The sequence below is a fragment of the Neopsephotus bourkii genome, unplaced genomic scaffold, assembly GCF_033783945.1.
Source record: "Neopsephotus bourkii isolate Nb327-2 ecotype Australia unplaced genomic scaffold, CSIRO-AGI_Nbou_v1 NB_1542, whole genome shotgun sequence".
NCBI classification, from domain to species: Eukaryota; Metazoa; Chordata; class Aves; order Psittaciformes; family Psittacidae; genus Neopsephotus; species Neopsephotus bourkii.
In genome coordinates, this window is record NW_026902018.1 from 1,086,247 (window position 1) to 1,098,529 (window position 12,283).

The 12,283-nt window shown below is 64.7% G+C and overlaps 2 protein-coding genes across 3 annotated transcripts; both read right to left on the reverse strand.

Annotated features, from left to right (window-relative positions):
- Window positions 1-1,987: 1,987 nt before the first annotated feature.
- Window positions 1,988-4,033, reverse strand: MTFP1 (mitochondrial fission process 1). The gene is made up of 4 exons (XM_061370407.1): window positions 3,932-4,033; window positions 2,768-2,895; window positions 2,459-2,691; window positions 1,988-2,188 (listed from the first exon to the last, which is right to left on the reverse strand). Exons 1-4 carry the CDS (start codon window positions 3,981-3,983, stop codon window positions 2,113-2,115), a joined length of 489 nt encoding a protein of 162 aa, XP_061226391.1. The 5' UTR covers window positions 3,984-4,033; the 3' UTR covers window positions 1,988-2,112.
- A 760-nt stretch (window positions 4,034-4,793) lies between these two features.
- On the reverse strand, window positions 4,794-10,338 carry SEC14L2 (SEC14 like lipid binding 2). 2 transcript variants are annotated; one of them, XM_061370475.1, is made up of 12 exons: window positions 10,187-10,338; window positions 9,028-9,103; window positions 8,040-8,083; window positions 7,856-7,915; window positions 7,579-7,767; window positions 7,138-7,233; window positions 6,951-7,011; window positions 6,793-6,876; window positions 6,571-6,677; window positions 6,345-6,484; window positions 5,041-5,210; window positions 4,794-4,956 (listed from the first exon to the last, which is right to left on the reverse strand). In XM_061370475.1, the coding sequence occupies exons 1-12, from the start codon at window positions 10,238-10,240 to the stop codon at window positions 4,805-4,807; spliced, it is 1,233 nt and encodes a 410-aa protein (XP_061226459.1). In that variant the 5' UTR covers window positions 10,241-10,338; the 3' UTR covers window positions 4,794-4,804. The 2 variants fall into 2 exon arrangements, with proteins under 2 accessions (XP_061226459.1, XP_061226460.1); XM_061370476.1 differs by lacking the exon at window positions 6,793-6,876.
- Between the last annotated feature and the right edge of the window lie 1,945 nt (window positions 10,339-12,283).

A 12,283-nucleotide genomic window follows, 5' to 3' on the forward strand; every position in this document is an offset into this window, starting at 1 on the left:
CACCCCTCCAGGGGTTCTGGCCCGTGGGGTGATGAGTGCAGCATGCTCTCAGCCTACCCGTAGCCATGGTCCACATTGGGCTGTGACCTGGAGCCACTTAGAGAATGGAAAACCCACCCCAAAAGCCCATTTATCGGTGGCCTCATGGTCCCCACTGTGAACAGCATCCACAAGGCAGGTCCCCTCCCAGCCCCACATTGCCCTGGTTAGAGGGCCCCGTGGCCTCGGTCCCTACATGGGACATCCCAGAAGGCCACAGGGTCCAGTGAGAACTGGTGTGGGAAGGAGATGGGGAATGGGGTCTGGTGGCCACCGTCCCAGTGATGCCCCTGGTGGCACCTGTGGCTGAGGCTCCCCAGCAGCAAAGGGCCCCAGCCCGTGTTCTGCTCCCTTTGGGAAGACCATAAATAAATAAGCCCTTCTACTTTTGTAAGATGATGGTGTTTGGGGCGGTTTTTAACCCAAGGGTGGCCCAGCCACCTCCATCCCTCTCCCGTTTCTCCTGGGGGAGGCCCAGGACCATGGATCCACTCTGCTGGCCTTACAGCCCCATGGGACAGCCACCACGGGTGACACAACCCCCTTGTGCCACCAGGTCCCAGCTCTGCTGCTGGAGGGTGGCCCCAGAAGCACCCTCAGTACTGGGGTGGATGCACTCCCTAAGGGCCAGTCTGGGGCCACCACCTCAGCTGTGCTTGGTGCTGCCCGTGGGTCCTGGACACGGAGCTTGGGGTCCCTGCCTGAGCTCCATGGTGTCTCCCATGCTGTGCTGAGCTCTCCTGCTGGGAGCAGGTGGCAAATCCCAGCTCAGCCACTGGTTGTCTCCACAGGTAAGGGGATGGGAAAGCCAGTTCTGAGGCCAGAGGTGGCTGCAGAGATGATGTCCCCATGCATGTCCCTGTGCCAAGGCCGGGGGCTGTTGATGTGGGGACATCTGAGCTCTGTCCTGGCTGTGACCAAACTGCTGTCCCTGCGTGCCCAGGGCTGCCTGTCCCCCGCCACTGAGCCCTGGCGCATGGAGCAGCAGCTCTGCAGTGTGGATGGGACATCCCCCTGATGGAGTCCTTGTCCCAGCTCCCAGTTCCTTCCTGGAGCGCCCTGTGCCGCTGCGGTGACACCTCCTGGATTGCTGCTGGGCACCGGGCCGGGATGTGGTGGCCCTCGTGGCTTCGGGATCTGGGGGTCCTCACAGGCTGTATTGGACACATCCTGCCCCAGAGCTCCCACCGGAGGGCACGTTCCACCGGGAGGTGGTTGGACCATTGCTGGTGCAGAAGGAGAAGGTGCTGCGGTGTGAAGGTGAGCAGACACCTCCAGCCCCATGGCCCCAAACCCACCACCCCATGTGCTGAAGCAGCCTCTGAGCCCTGCTGGGTCTGGTGCCAGGTTCCTGCTGGCCAGGCTGGCACTGGTGGCATCTGCTATGGTTGAGGCTCTGCTGGCACACAGGGCAATGTCCCTTCCATGCTGAGCTGCAGAGCATGGGGAGAGCCCTCATCCCCAGGGAGATGAACAAAGGGGGTGAGATGGGTCCAGACCACCAGAGCCTGGCGCAGGGCTGGGGGGGAGCTGGTGCCCCCCTTCCTCCTCCCCATTTCAAAGTGGTTCTCTCTTCTCTAAAGCTTCTCTGCGTGGGACCGTGTGGATGCCACCGCAGGCCGGGGCCTCCATGACCTTGTCTGGAAGCCACATCACCCTGGTGGCACCTCGTGGTACTGGGAGATGTGGCCACCGTGCAGGGTGGCACAGCCCCAGGCCATGGCGCTGGAGCGGGTGGCTTCTGCCTGGAGGCACCACTGAAGACCTTGGCCATGGTGGCAGCCCCCATGGGACTGGCAGTGGCTGTGGGAGGATGGAGGGGCTCCAGCTAGGACCTGGGGGGGTGATAGGGGAGATCCCCCAGGGGCTGGGACACAGCCAGACCCGTGTGTGTGTCCCCAAGGAGGGGACATGGCCATGGGGTCTCCAAACACCACCCACAACAGGGTCAGCCTTGAAATGGTTTATTAGGACCAGCCCCGGAGCCGTCACCGGGTGTGGGATCAGGGGAGGGGGGTTCACAGTTGTGGGTCTCAGCACCCCAAGATCAGGTTCAGTGTCCCCGGGGGGGGCTCAGTGCGGGGCCGGGGGCTCTCCGGGTGCCCCATAGAGCTTGCGGAGGCTGGAGTCCATCAGGAAGTCCACGGTCCTGTGGCGGGAAGTGGGGCAGTGGGGGGTGCCCCTGGTTAACTGGCTCTGATGGGGCAGCTGGAGTGGTCCCTAACCCCAGGAGCATCCTGGGTGTCACCAAAACCAGGCTGAGGGCCCTGTTCCTGCTCATCCCTGTGGGGCTGGACACCCCTTTGGGGCGAAGACCCCCCCCCGATCACCCCATGCTTCCCCCACCCAGTTCCATGGTCACACTGGGACCAGTTCCCCTGGGATGAGGAGCGCTCCATCCCATGGGTGTCTCCCTTACCTGTCGATGGGGGTGATGATGACGGGGATGGTGGCCAGCCCCAGGGCGGTGGTGGCCCAGCGGCGCAGGGGCAGTGGCCAGCGGGTGAGGGTGCCCAGCAGGGCCAGCGAGGCGGCACAGAGCCGGTTGATGGTGAAGCCGGGGATGGCCACCGAGGCCAGGCTCTGCCAGATGAATGTGTCCACCACGGCCACCCCGACCCGCGTGGCCTGCGCTGGGTCCTGCACGTGTGCCTGGGGTGGGGGGATGAGGGGGGTCAGGGTGTGGGGATGGAGCAATGGGGGGTGCTGGTGGGGGGGTGACACTCACGGTGGCAGCTTTGCGGCCCTTGTCGATGGCATCGGCGGTCACGTACGCGGTGGCCACGCCGTAGCTGGCCCACACCACCGGCACCGGCACCAGTGGGCGGAAGGATTCACCCACCTCATTGGCATAACCTGGGGGGCAGAAGGGGGTCAGTGGGGATCAGGACCCCCCCGGGCTGTTCCTGTGCCCACTGGGAGCAGTGAGGACCCACACGGAGCGGTCAGAGTAGATAGGTCACCCTGCGCCCCACGGCTGTCAGTGACCAGCACCAGTGCCAGTGCCCAGTCCCCAGGGGCAGTGTGGGTGACAGCACGTGCTGCTGGTGCACAGTGCCAGTACCAGTGATGGTGACTGCTGTGCAGTGACCCGGTGTGCGGTGTCGGTACCCAGTATTGGTGCCAGTGTGTGATGCTGTTATCCAGTGTGGTGTGACACCGGTACCCAGTGTCAGTGCCTGGTGTGTGATGCTGTTATCCAGTGTGGTGTGACACCGGTACCCAGTGTCAGTGCCCGGTGTGCGATGCTGTTATCCGGTGTGGTGTGACACCGGTACCCAGTGTCAGTGTCCGGTGTGTGATGCTGTTATCCAGTGTGGTGTGACACCGGTACCCAGTGTCAGTGCCCAGTGTGTGATGCTGTTATCCAGTGTGGTGTGACACCGGTACCCAGTGTCAGTGCCCGGTGTGCGATGCTGTTATCCAGTGTGGTGTGACACCGGTACCCAGTATCAGTGCCCAGTGTGTGATACTGGTACCCAATGTCAGTGCCCAAGGGCAAGTGTCAGTACCGGCTGCACAGTGCCAGTGTCCGACGCAGTGCAGTGCGTGGTGCTGGTGTCTGGTACCCGGTGCCTGGTGTGTGTGTGCCCAAGGACAAGTGTCCGTGCCCGGTGCCGGTACCCGGTGCACTGTGCATAACCAGTGCTGGGTGTCAGTGCCCGGCACCTGCTAACACAGCACTGGTGTCTGATGCAGCCGTGCTGCCTGACTCAGCGCCCGCTCTCAGTGCCTGAGGACAAGCACGGTGCCGGTACTCGGTTCATGCGCAGTGCCCGGTGCCGGTGCCCGCCCCGATGTGGTACCCCAGTGCCCGGTGCCGGTGTCACGTGCCCGGTGTCACGTGCCCGTTGTCACGTGCCCGCCACCCGGTGCGCGCCGCGGTGCTCACCCAGGTACCGGACCCACGTGTCCCGGTAGAGGTCGGGCTCCGCCGCCCCCATGGCGCGCGCGCTCCCTCTCCCGCCGCCGCCACCGCACGAGCCCGCCCCGCCCCTCCGGGGATACGTCACCAGGCCCCGCCCCCCGGGGAGCGCGGGAGGGGCGGAGCACAGCGGGGCTGCGAGGGAGGGGGGGGTGGGGGGTAATAGTCACGTGACTCCCCGCGGCAGTCACATGGGTGGAATATGAGGGTGGGGGGCAACGGGGAGTAGTTATGGGGCGGGTGGTCGGCAGGGTCCTGTTATGGGGCTGAGGGGGGCAGCAGGGTCTGGTAATGGGGCTGGGAGAGGCAGCAGTGTTTGGTTGTGGGGCTGGGGGGGGCAGCAGGGTCCGGTTATGGGGCTGGGGGAGGCAGTAGGGTCCGGTAATGGGGCTGGGAGAGGCAGTAGGGTTTGGTTGTGGGGCTGAGGGGGGGCAGCAGGGTTTGGTTGTGGGGCTGGGAGAGGCAGCAGGGTCCGGTTTGGGGGCTGGGGGGGGCAGCAGGGTCTGGTAATGGGGCTGGGGGGGCAACAGGGTCCGGTTATGGGGCTGGGGGAGGCAGCAAGGTTTGGTTATGGGGCTGGGGGGGGTGGGTGACAATAACCAGAGGTGACCCAGCTCCATCCATCCCTTTACTCCCCCCACCCCATGCAGCAAGTGGGGGCCCAGGACCCCCCTAAGGCACAGTTGGGGGCTCCCGTCCCTCCGGCCCCGCTCAGCCCCTCCTCGGTCCTTGCACTCGGGGGCCTCAGCCCCGTCTCCATCCTGGGGGCGGCTGCGGCCATCCTGGGGGCTCCGGCAGCCGTGGGGGGGGGGGTGTCTCTGCAGCGAAGGGGGTGCAGCGCTAGGGGCTGTGGTTGAGGCTCTCCTCGCTGGGCCGGTCCCCGAGGCGCTGGATCTGCTGCGCGGCGGCGGCATCCGGCAGCAGCACCTCCACGCTGTAGCTGAGCCGCTTGGCGTGCAGGTAGCTGTAGGTGTTGTCGAAGCGCAGCACGTCTGTGGAACGGGGGGGGTCAGCACCGGGGGGGCAGCCCGGGGTGTCCCCAGGGGCTGGGGAACAGGGGGGGGGGATGCGCTCACAGATGCCGGGTGTGGAGCAGGTCAGGGACCCGTCCTCGGGCACCAGGTGGGAGTTGTAGCGCTGGTTGGGGTACACCTCAGTCATGGCCCCCGCGCGCTGCCGCTCCCCGGCCTTGGTCTTCAGGTACACCCCGAACCCCACGTCAGCGCCCTCCGTCCGGAACTGCCACCTGCGCCATGGGGAGAGCCGTGGGGGGGGGGCACCCCCAGTGCGCTGCGTCATCCCCATTGTATTGTGTCACCATTGCATTGTATCCCCTCTGTTGCATTGTATCCCCCCATACATGTCCCTTCCATCACATTGTGTCCCCTGCATCACACCGTGTCCCTTCATTGCCTTGTGTCCCTGTCATCGCATTGTGTCACCCTCATCGCTCTATGTCCTCCCTCTGTGTCCCCTCCATCACATTATGTCCCTTCATTGCCCTGTGTCCCCTCCATTACACTGTCACTTCCATTGCTTTGTGTCCCCTCCATCGCTTTGTGTCACCCCCATTCCATCCATCGCATTGCATCTCCCCGATTGCCTTGTGTCCCCTCCATTGCGCTGTGTCCCCCCCATCGTGTTGTGTCCCCCCCATTGTGTTGTGTCCCCTCCATCGCGTTGTGTCCCCTCCATCGTGCTGTCACGCTCATCTCGTTGTGTCCCCCCCATCATGTCGTGTCCTCTCCATCGCATTGTGTTCCCTCCATTGCACTGTGTCACCCTTATGGCATTGTCTCCCCCCCATTGCATTGTGTTCCCCCCATCAAGTTGTGTCCCCTCCATTGCACTGTGTCACCCTTATGGCATTGTCTCCCCCCCATTGCATTGTTTCCCCCCCATCACGTTGTGTCCCCCCCATCGCACTGTGTCACCCTTATGGCATTGCCTCCCCCCCATTGCATTGTGTCCCCCCCATCGCATTGTGTCCCCCCCATCATGTTGTGTCCCCTCCATTGTGCTGTGTCACCCTTATGGCATTGTCTCCCCCCCATTGCATTGTGTTCCCCCCATCATGTTGTGTCCCCTCCATCGCACTGTGTCACCCTTATGGCATTGTGTCCCCCCATCACATTGTGTCCCCCCCATCGCATTGTGTCCCCCCCATCATGTTGTGTCCCCTCCATCATGCTGTGTCACCCTTATGGCATTGTGTCCCCCCCATTGCACTGTGTTCCCCCCATCATGTTGTGTCCCCTCCATCGCGCTGTGTCACCCTTATGGCATTGTGTCCCCCCATCACATTGTGTCCCCCCCATCACGTTCATCCCCTCACTGTGTTGTGTTCCCCCATCCCCGTGGGGTGCAGCCCCCTCCTCACCTGAGGACGCAGCCGGGGAAGAGGATCTCGTACTCGACCTGGTGGGACGAGCCCCGGTTCACCACCACGCTGTGCTCGTACTGCTGCGCCAGCTGGTCCCGCACGTAGTACCGCTGCGGCACGTCCCCCCCATAGTTGATCTGTGCAGGGCATGGAGATGGATGTGGGTATGGGGGGGCCCTGCACCCCCCTCAGGAACCCACGGGTGCGCTGGGGCTTCTCCAACCTTGCTCGAGCACTTGGGGTCCCCATTGGGGTCCGTGAGGCTGCCCCCGTACTCCACCGGGATCTGCTCGGGGTCGATGTGCTTCTGCAGGACCTCCTTCCAGTTGGCTGCAGGGAGGAGGACTCGGTGCTTGGGGGGCACAGGAGCGCTGTGGGGAGCCCCCTTGGGTGAATGGGAGGCAGGGGAGGACGTGGGGACCGGTTCTGAGGGCTCTGGACTCACATCCCAGCACCACGACCTTCCTGCGGGTGTCCTCGCTCAGGAAGTGCTTGACCAGGTTGTAGGCAACGGGGAAGATCTTGGGGGCTGGGGGTGGATGGGGGTGTTATGGGGGGGTCAGCACCCCCCGGTGGGAGGAGAGGCCCCGCGGCCGGACTCACCCTTCACAATGAACAGATGCTTGAGGGACTCGGGGTAATTCTCCTCGAACATGGACAGGAGCTGCGGGATGGGGAGAGCTCCATCACCCCCATCCACACACCCCCACCCCAAAACGCTCATGGGGTACAGGGCACAACAGGGCCCTGCTCCTGCATCACGGTCCTGGTGTCGCTGTCACAGCCTCACCTCCCCATAGGTTTCCACCGCTGGCTTCCAGAGGTGCTTCAAGCCCAGGCCCTCGCAGTCGTACACCATCAGCACCGTCTCGATCTTCCTGCCCAGCTGGGATGGGGCAGGGGGGGGTCAGGCACTGCCCAGCCCCAACAATGGGGCTGGAACCCCCTGGGCAGAGCATCCTCCGGGTGTGGGTGCGAGGAGAACGGGACCATGCGCTGGGACAGGGACACTGGGTGGTGGGGATGGAGCGGGCATGGGTTTATGGGGCTGGGGCGGACACTGAGGGGTAGGGATGGGTGAGATGTGGACTTAGGGAGCTGGCAGGGACATGGTGCGTGCAGGAAGGACAGGACGTGGCCATATGGGGCTGGACTGGGTATGGAGGGGGGGGGAGGACACCGGGTGGTGGGGCTGGGGACGCCCAGGTGCGCGCTATGGGGCGGGCCCCACCTTCCTGCTCTGCTCCTCGCACTCGTGCCGCAGCAGCTCGCAGTCGCGGAACTTGTTCTTGAGCAGGTCCTGCTTGGAGGCGGAGAGCAGCAGCCCCCGCGCGTCCAGCGGCCCGATGATCTCGTACCAGACCGGGCTGCCCTCGCGGTCGTAGCCGCACATCCCGCCCGACATGTACCTGCGGATCACCTGCGCAGCGCCGCCGTCAGCCGCACCCCGTGCGGAAGGGACGGGACGGGACCCCCCCAGGGCACCCCCCTGCGCCGGGGACACGCACCTCGGGGGCCTCCCAGGACACGATGTGGTCGGCGTCCATGTGCTTGCGGACCTCAAGGTGCTACGGGGAGGGGGGGGGGCAGAGATGGGGATGGGATGGGGTGAACCCCGCTGGCAGGTCTGAGAACGGGGCCATCCCAGTGACAACCGGGAGCTGGGTGGTGGCATTGGGGGGTCCCCCTCACCTTGCGGAGCATCGCCTCTGACTTGGGCACGTCGAAGGAGCGCGCTGCAGGACAGCAAAGAGCTCAGCTCCAACGGGTGCTCCAGCCCGGCTCCATCACCCCCAACGCACGTCCTTGCTTCCATCACCCCCAACACATGTCACCAGCTCCATCACCCCCAACACATGTCCCTGGATCCATCACCCCACATGTCCCCAGCTCCATCACCCCCAAAGTGTGTCCCTGGATCCATCACCCCACATGTCCCCAGCTCCATCACCCCCAAAGTGTGTCCCTGGATCCATCACCCCACATGTCCCCAGCTCCATCACCCCCAACATGTGTCACCAGCTCCATCACCCCCAATGCATGTCCACGGCTCCATCACCCCCAACAGCCCTGCCATACCCCCAACCGTATCCCCAGCTCCATCACCCCAACACAGTCCCTGGATCCATCACCCCACATGTCCCCAGCCCCATCACCCCCAACACATGCCACCAGCTCCATCACCCCCAACGCGTATCCCCAGCTCCATCACCCCCAATGCACGTCCTTGGTTCCATCACCCCCAACACATGTCACCAGCTCCATCACCCCCAATGCATGTCCCCGGCTCCATCACCCCCAACGCATGTCCCTGGATCCATCACCCCCAACACATGTCCCCAGCTCCACCACCCCCAACGCGTATCCCCAGCTCCATCACCCCCAATGTGTATCCCCAGCTCCATCACCCCCAGTGTGTATCCCCAGCTCCATCACCCCCAATGCATGTCCCCAGCTCCATCACCCCCAACACGTGTCCCTGGATCCATCACCCCACATATCCCCAGCTCCATCACCCCCAATGTGTGTTCCCAGCTCCATCACCCCCAACGCATGTTCCTGGCTCCATCACCCCAACGTGCGTCCCTGGCTCTATCACCCACAACATGTCTCTGGCTCCATCACCCCACATGTCCCCAGCTCTATCACCCCCAACGCGTGTCCCCCACCCTGGGGTCACCTCGGAGCCATTTGAGGAGGAAATAGTCATCCTGTGCAGGCAGCGAGGGCAGCACATCCTGCACGTGCTCCCGGAACTGCAGGGGAAGAGGGGCTATGGAGGGGCCATGATCCCACCCCGAAACCCCAGAGCTGCTGCTGTGTGTCCCAGGAGGGCAGGGGCACCCACACCTTGTGCCTGCCACTGTGCACTGCTCAGGTGTCCCTGAGCTGGTCCCCTGCTGTGGGGCTGGAGGGACCATAGAATCCCAGCCTGGTTTGGGTTGAAGGGACCTTAAAGCTCCCCCAGCTCCAAGTCCCTGACCCCTTCCACTGGAGCAGCTTGCTCCAAGCCCCTGTGTCCAACCTGGCCTTGAGCACTGCCAGGGATGGGGCAGCCACAGCTTCTCTGGGCACCCTGTGCCAGCGCCTCAGCACCCTCACAGGGAAGAGCTTCTGCCTAAGAGCTCAGCTCAGTCTCCCCTCGGGCAGGTTCAAGCCATTCCCCTTGGCCTGTCCCTACAGGCCCTTGTCCCAAGCCCCTCTCCAGGTTTCCTGGCTGCCTCCTCCAGACCATTCCCATTGGGATGGCGCTGCTCCAGTGACACCCTGCAGGTCCTGTCCGGGTGCAGGTCCCTGTGGCACACGGCCCGGGCACAGGTCCCCGTACCAGGCCAGGACCTGCCCTTAATGAGGCCGATGGGATTATCTGCCGCTGCATTTAGGTGTAATTAAGGCCGGGATTAGGTCCTTCACCCTGAGAACAAGGTGCTCATGGACGGGTTCCCACAGCTCTGCTTTCCCCCCTCTGCCAGCACGGGGACGGTTTCGGCTCCGTGCCCCATCCCGGCTCCGGCTCCCGGCGGGGTCATCTTGGGCTCGGAGGGGCCAAGAGCAGCGATGGGATAAAGTCCCGGCGCGGTGGGAGCAATGACCCCGCTGGAACCCGCCCGGCCACGGTGCCGGTGACCGCGGTGCCGGTCCCAAGGCCAGCGCGGTGGCTGATGGCCACCGGTCCCCCGGAGCGCCGGGCAGCGGCGGGGCCAGCGGGAGCCATGGGGATGGATGGGGCGGGATGGGGGGGGCTCGGGGCCGCGGTCCCCGCTGGGATGGCGCAGCCGGGACGGGAGCGGGCAGCACCGCGGGGGATGCCGGGGGCACCGGGGCCGGTCCCCGCTCACCTGCGCCAGCGCCTCCGCCTGCCGCGGGCTCAGGTCCCCGACGCGGCCGCTCATGGTGCCCGGCCCCGGGGGGCTCGCGCAGCCTCTACCGGGCCCCGGCGCCGCCGGCGGCTTGCGGAGGCTCCGGAGCACCGCCCCCAGCCCGCCCCGCCCCGGCCCGGCCCGGCCCGGCCCCGCGGCCTTGGACCCTGCCCGGGCAGCGGCGGGGACGGGGGTACGGGGGGGATGGGGGGTTATTGGAGGGATGTGGGATAGGGGGGTGCGGGGATGGGGGATAGGGGGGTATGGAGGATGTGGGGGTATGGAGGGATGCGGAATAGGGGGGTATGGAGGGATGGGGGATAGGGGGGTATGGAGGGATGGCGAATGGGGGGTTGCGGGAATGGGGGATAGGGGGGTATGGAGGATGGGGGGGTATGGAGGGATGGAGGATGGGGGTGCGGGGATGGGGATGGGGGATGGAGGATGGGGGGTTATGGAGGGATGGGGATAGGGGGGTATGGAGGGATGGGGGATAGGGGGGTATGGAGGGATGGAGGATGGGGGGTATGGAGGGATGGGGGATGGGGGGGTGCGGGAATGGGGGATAGGGGGGTATGGAGGATGGGGGGGTATGGAGGGATGGCGAATGGGGGGTTGCGGGAATGGGGGATAGGGGGGTATGGAGGATGGGGGGGTATGGAGGGATGGCGAATGGGGGGTTGCGGGAATGGGGGATAGGGGGATATGGAGGATGGGGGGTATGGAGGGATGGGGGATGGGGGGGTGCGGGGGTGCGGGGATGGGGAGGTGTCAGGGCTATAGGGAAATGGGGGTATGAGGGGATGGGGGGGATGGGGGGGTGTTGGGCTATGGGGTTATGGGGCTTAGGAGGGGATAGGGGTATGGAGAGGATGGGGGGCAGCGGGGGATGGGCTAAGGGGGCTGTGTGTCACTCGTGGCCCCATGGATGTACCATGGAGACATGCATGGCCCTCAGAGCTGTGTCTACACCATGGACCCATGCGTGTCCCACAGAGCCGTCTGTGTCCCTTGGACCCATGCATGCCCCATGGAGCTGTCTGCGTCCCTTCCACCCATGCACATCCCATGGAGCCATCTGCGTCCCTTGGACTGGTGACTGCCCCATAGAGCCATCCATGTCCTATGAACCTATGGATACTCCACAGCTCCACTCCCACCCCACGCGTATCCCACCACAAAGGTCCCACGTGTGTGTCCCCTCCATGGGGCCATGCTCACAGCCGCGGTGCCCCACGCTCCCATTTTGCGTATCCCACACTGGGGACCACCTTTCCCGTCCCAGTTCCGGAACCGGACAGGTTTCCGGGCTGTTGTTTACAGCAGAGCCAAGCAATGGGAACGTTTTGCCGTGCGGTTAAACCGGCTCCAGTGCTGAGATTAAGCCTCCATCATTGCGACACGGTTGGGAGCACCGGGAATACCAGGACACACCCAGACCCGTCCTGCTGGGAATGCCACCGCACCATGGCCCCCGTGCCCCGCCGGCCAGTGGATAATCCCCCAGGAATCCTGTTCCGGCACATGTGCCGGGCACACGTGGCTGCAGTGGGGCCACTGCGGCGGCACTGCTGGCACTGCTGGCACAGGGACAGTGGACGGGTGTCAGGGGGGGTTTGGGGTACTCGGGTGTTGGGGTGAGCCCAGGCCAGGGCTTGGGGTGCCCCACATGTGTGTGGGGCTGTGCGTGTCCCTTGCACGCATGTCCTAATGTGTCCCTGTGCACGTGTGTCCTTATGTGTCCCCATGTGTCCTCATGGGCCCCACAGGGAAGCGGGGCTGTGGGGACATGGGGGCCACATCCCCCAGCGTGGCACCATCCCTGCCCCTGTCCCTCTCCTGGGGCCCATCCCATTCCCTGTCCCTCTCCCCCTGTCTGTCCCGGTCCCAGTTAGGGATGGGGCACTTTCCAGTCCTGGTGCCTGACCCAATCCATATTCCTGTCCATGTCCTTTTCCCTCTCCCGGTCCCCATCCTCTGTTCCTGCCCCTACCCCATTCCTTTATCCTGGTCCCTTTTACCCCAGTACTCAGATCGGTCCCTTTTATCCCTGCCATCCCGGTCCTTTTTATCCCT

What these genes read in the sequence shown, in the direction of transcription:
- MTFP1 (XM_061370407.1), bottom strand. Translation starts at nt 3,983, where the DNA reads ATGGGGGCGGCGGAGCCCGACCTCTACCGGGACACGTGGGTCCGGTAC. An exon ending in AGGGCCGCAAAGCTGCCACC is followed by an intron (nt 2,692 to 2,767) that starts GTGAGTGTCACC and finishes CCCCCACCCCAG; the next exon opens with GCACACGTGCAGGACCCAGC. An exon ending in ATCATCACCCCCATCGACAG is followed by an intron (nt 2,189 to 2,458) that starts GTAAGGGAGACA and finishes TTCCCGCCACAG; the next exon opens with GACCGTGGACTTCCTGATGG.
- SEC14L2 (XM_061370475.1), bottom strand. Translation starts at nt 10,240, where the DNA reads ATGAGCGGCCGCGTCGGGGACCTGAGCCCGCGGCAGGCGGAGGCGCTG. An exon ending in CCTCCTCAAATGGCTCCGAG is followed by an intron (nt 8,084 to 9,027) that starts GTGACCCCAGGG and finishes GCTGTCCTGCAG; the next exon opens with CGCGCTCCTTCGACGTGCCC. An exon ending in TTCCCCGGCTGCGTCCTCAG is followed by an intron (nt 5,211 to 6,344) that starts GTGAGGAGGGGG and finishes CCCATGGCGCAG; the next exon opens with GTGGCAGTTCCGGACGGAGG.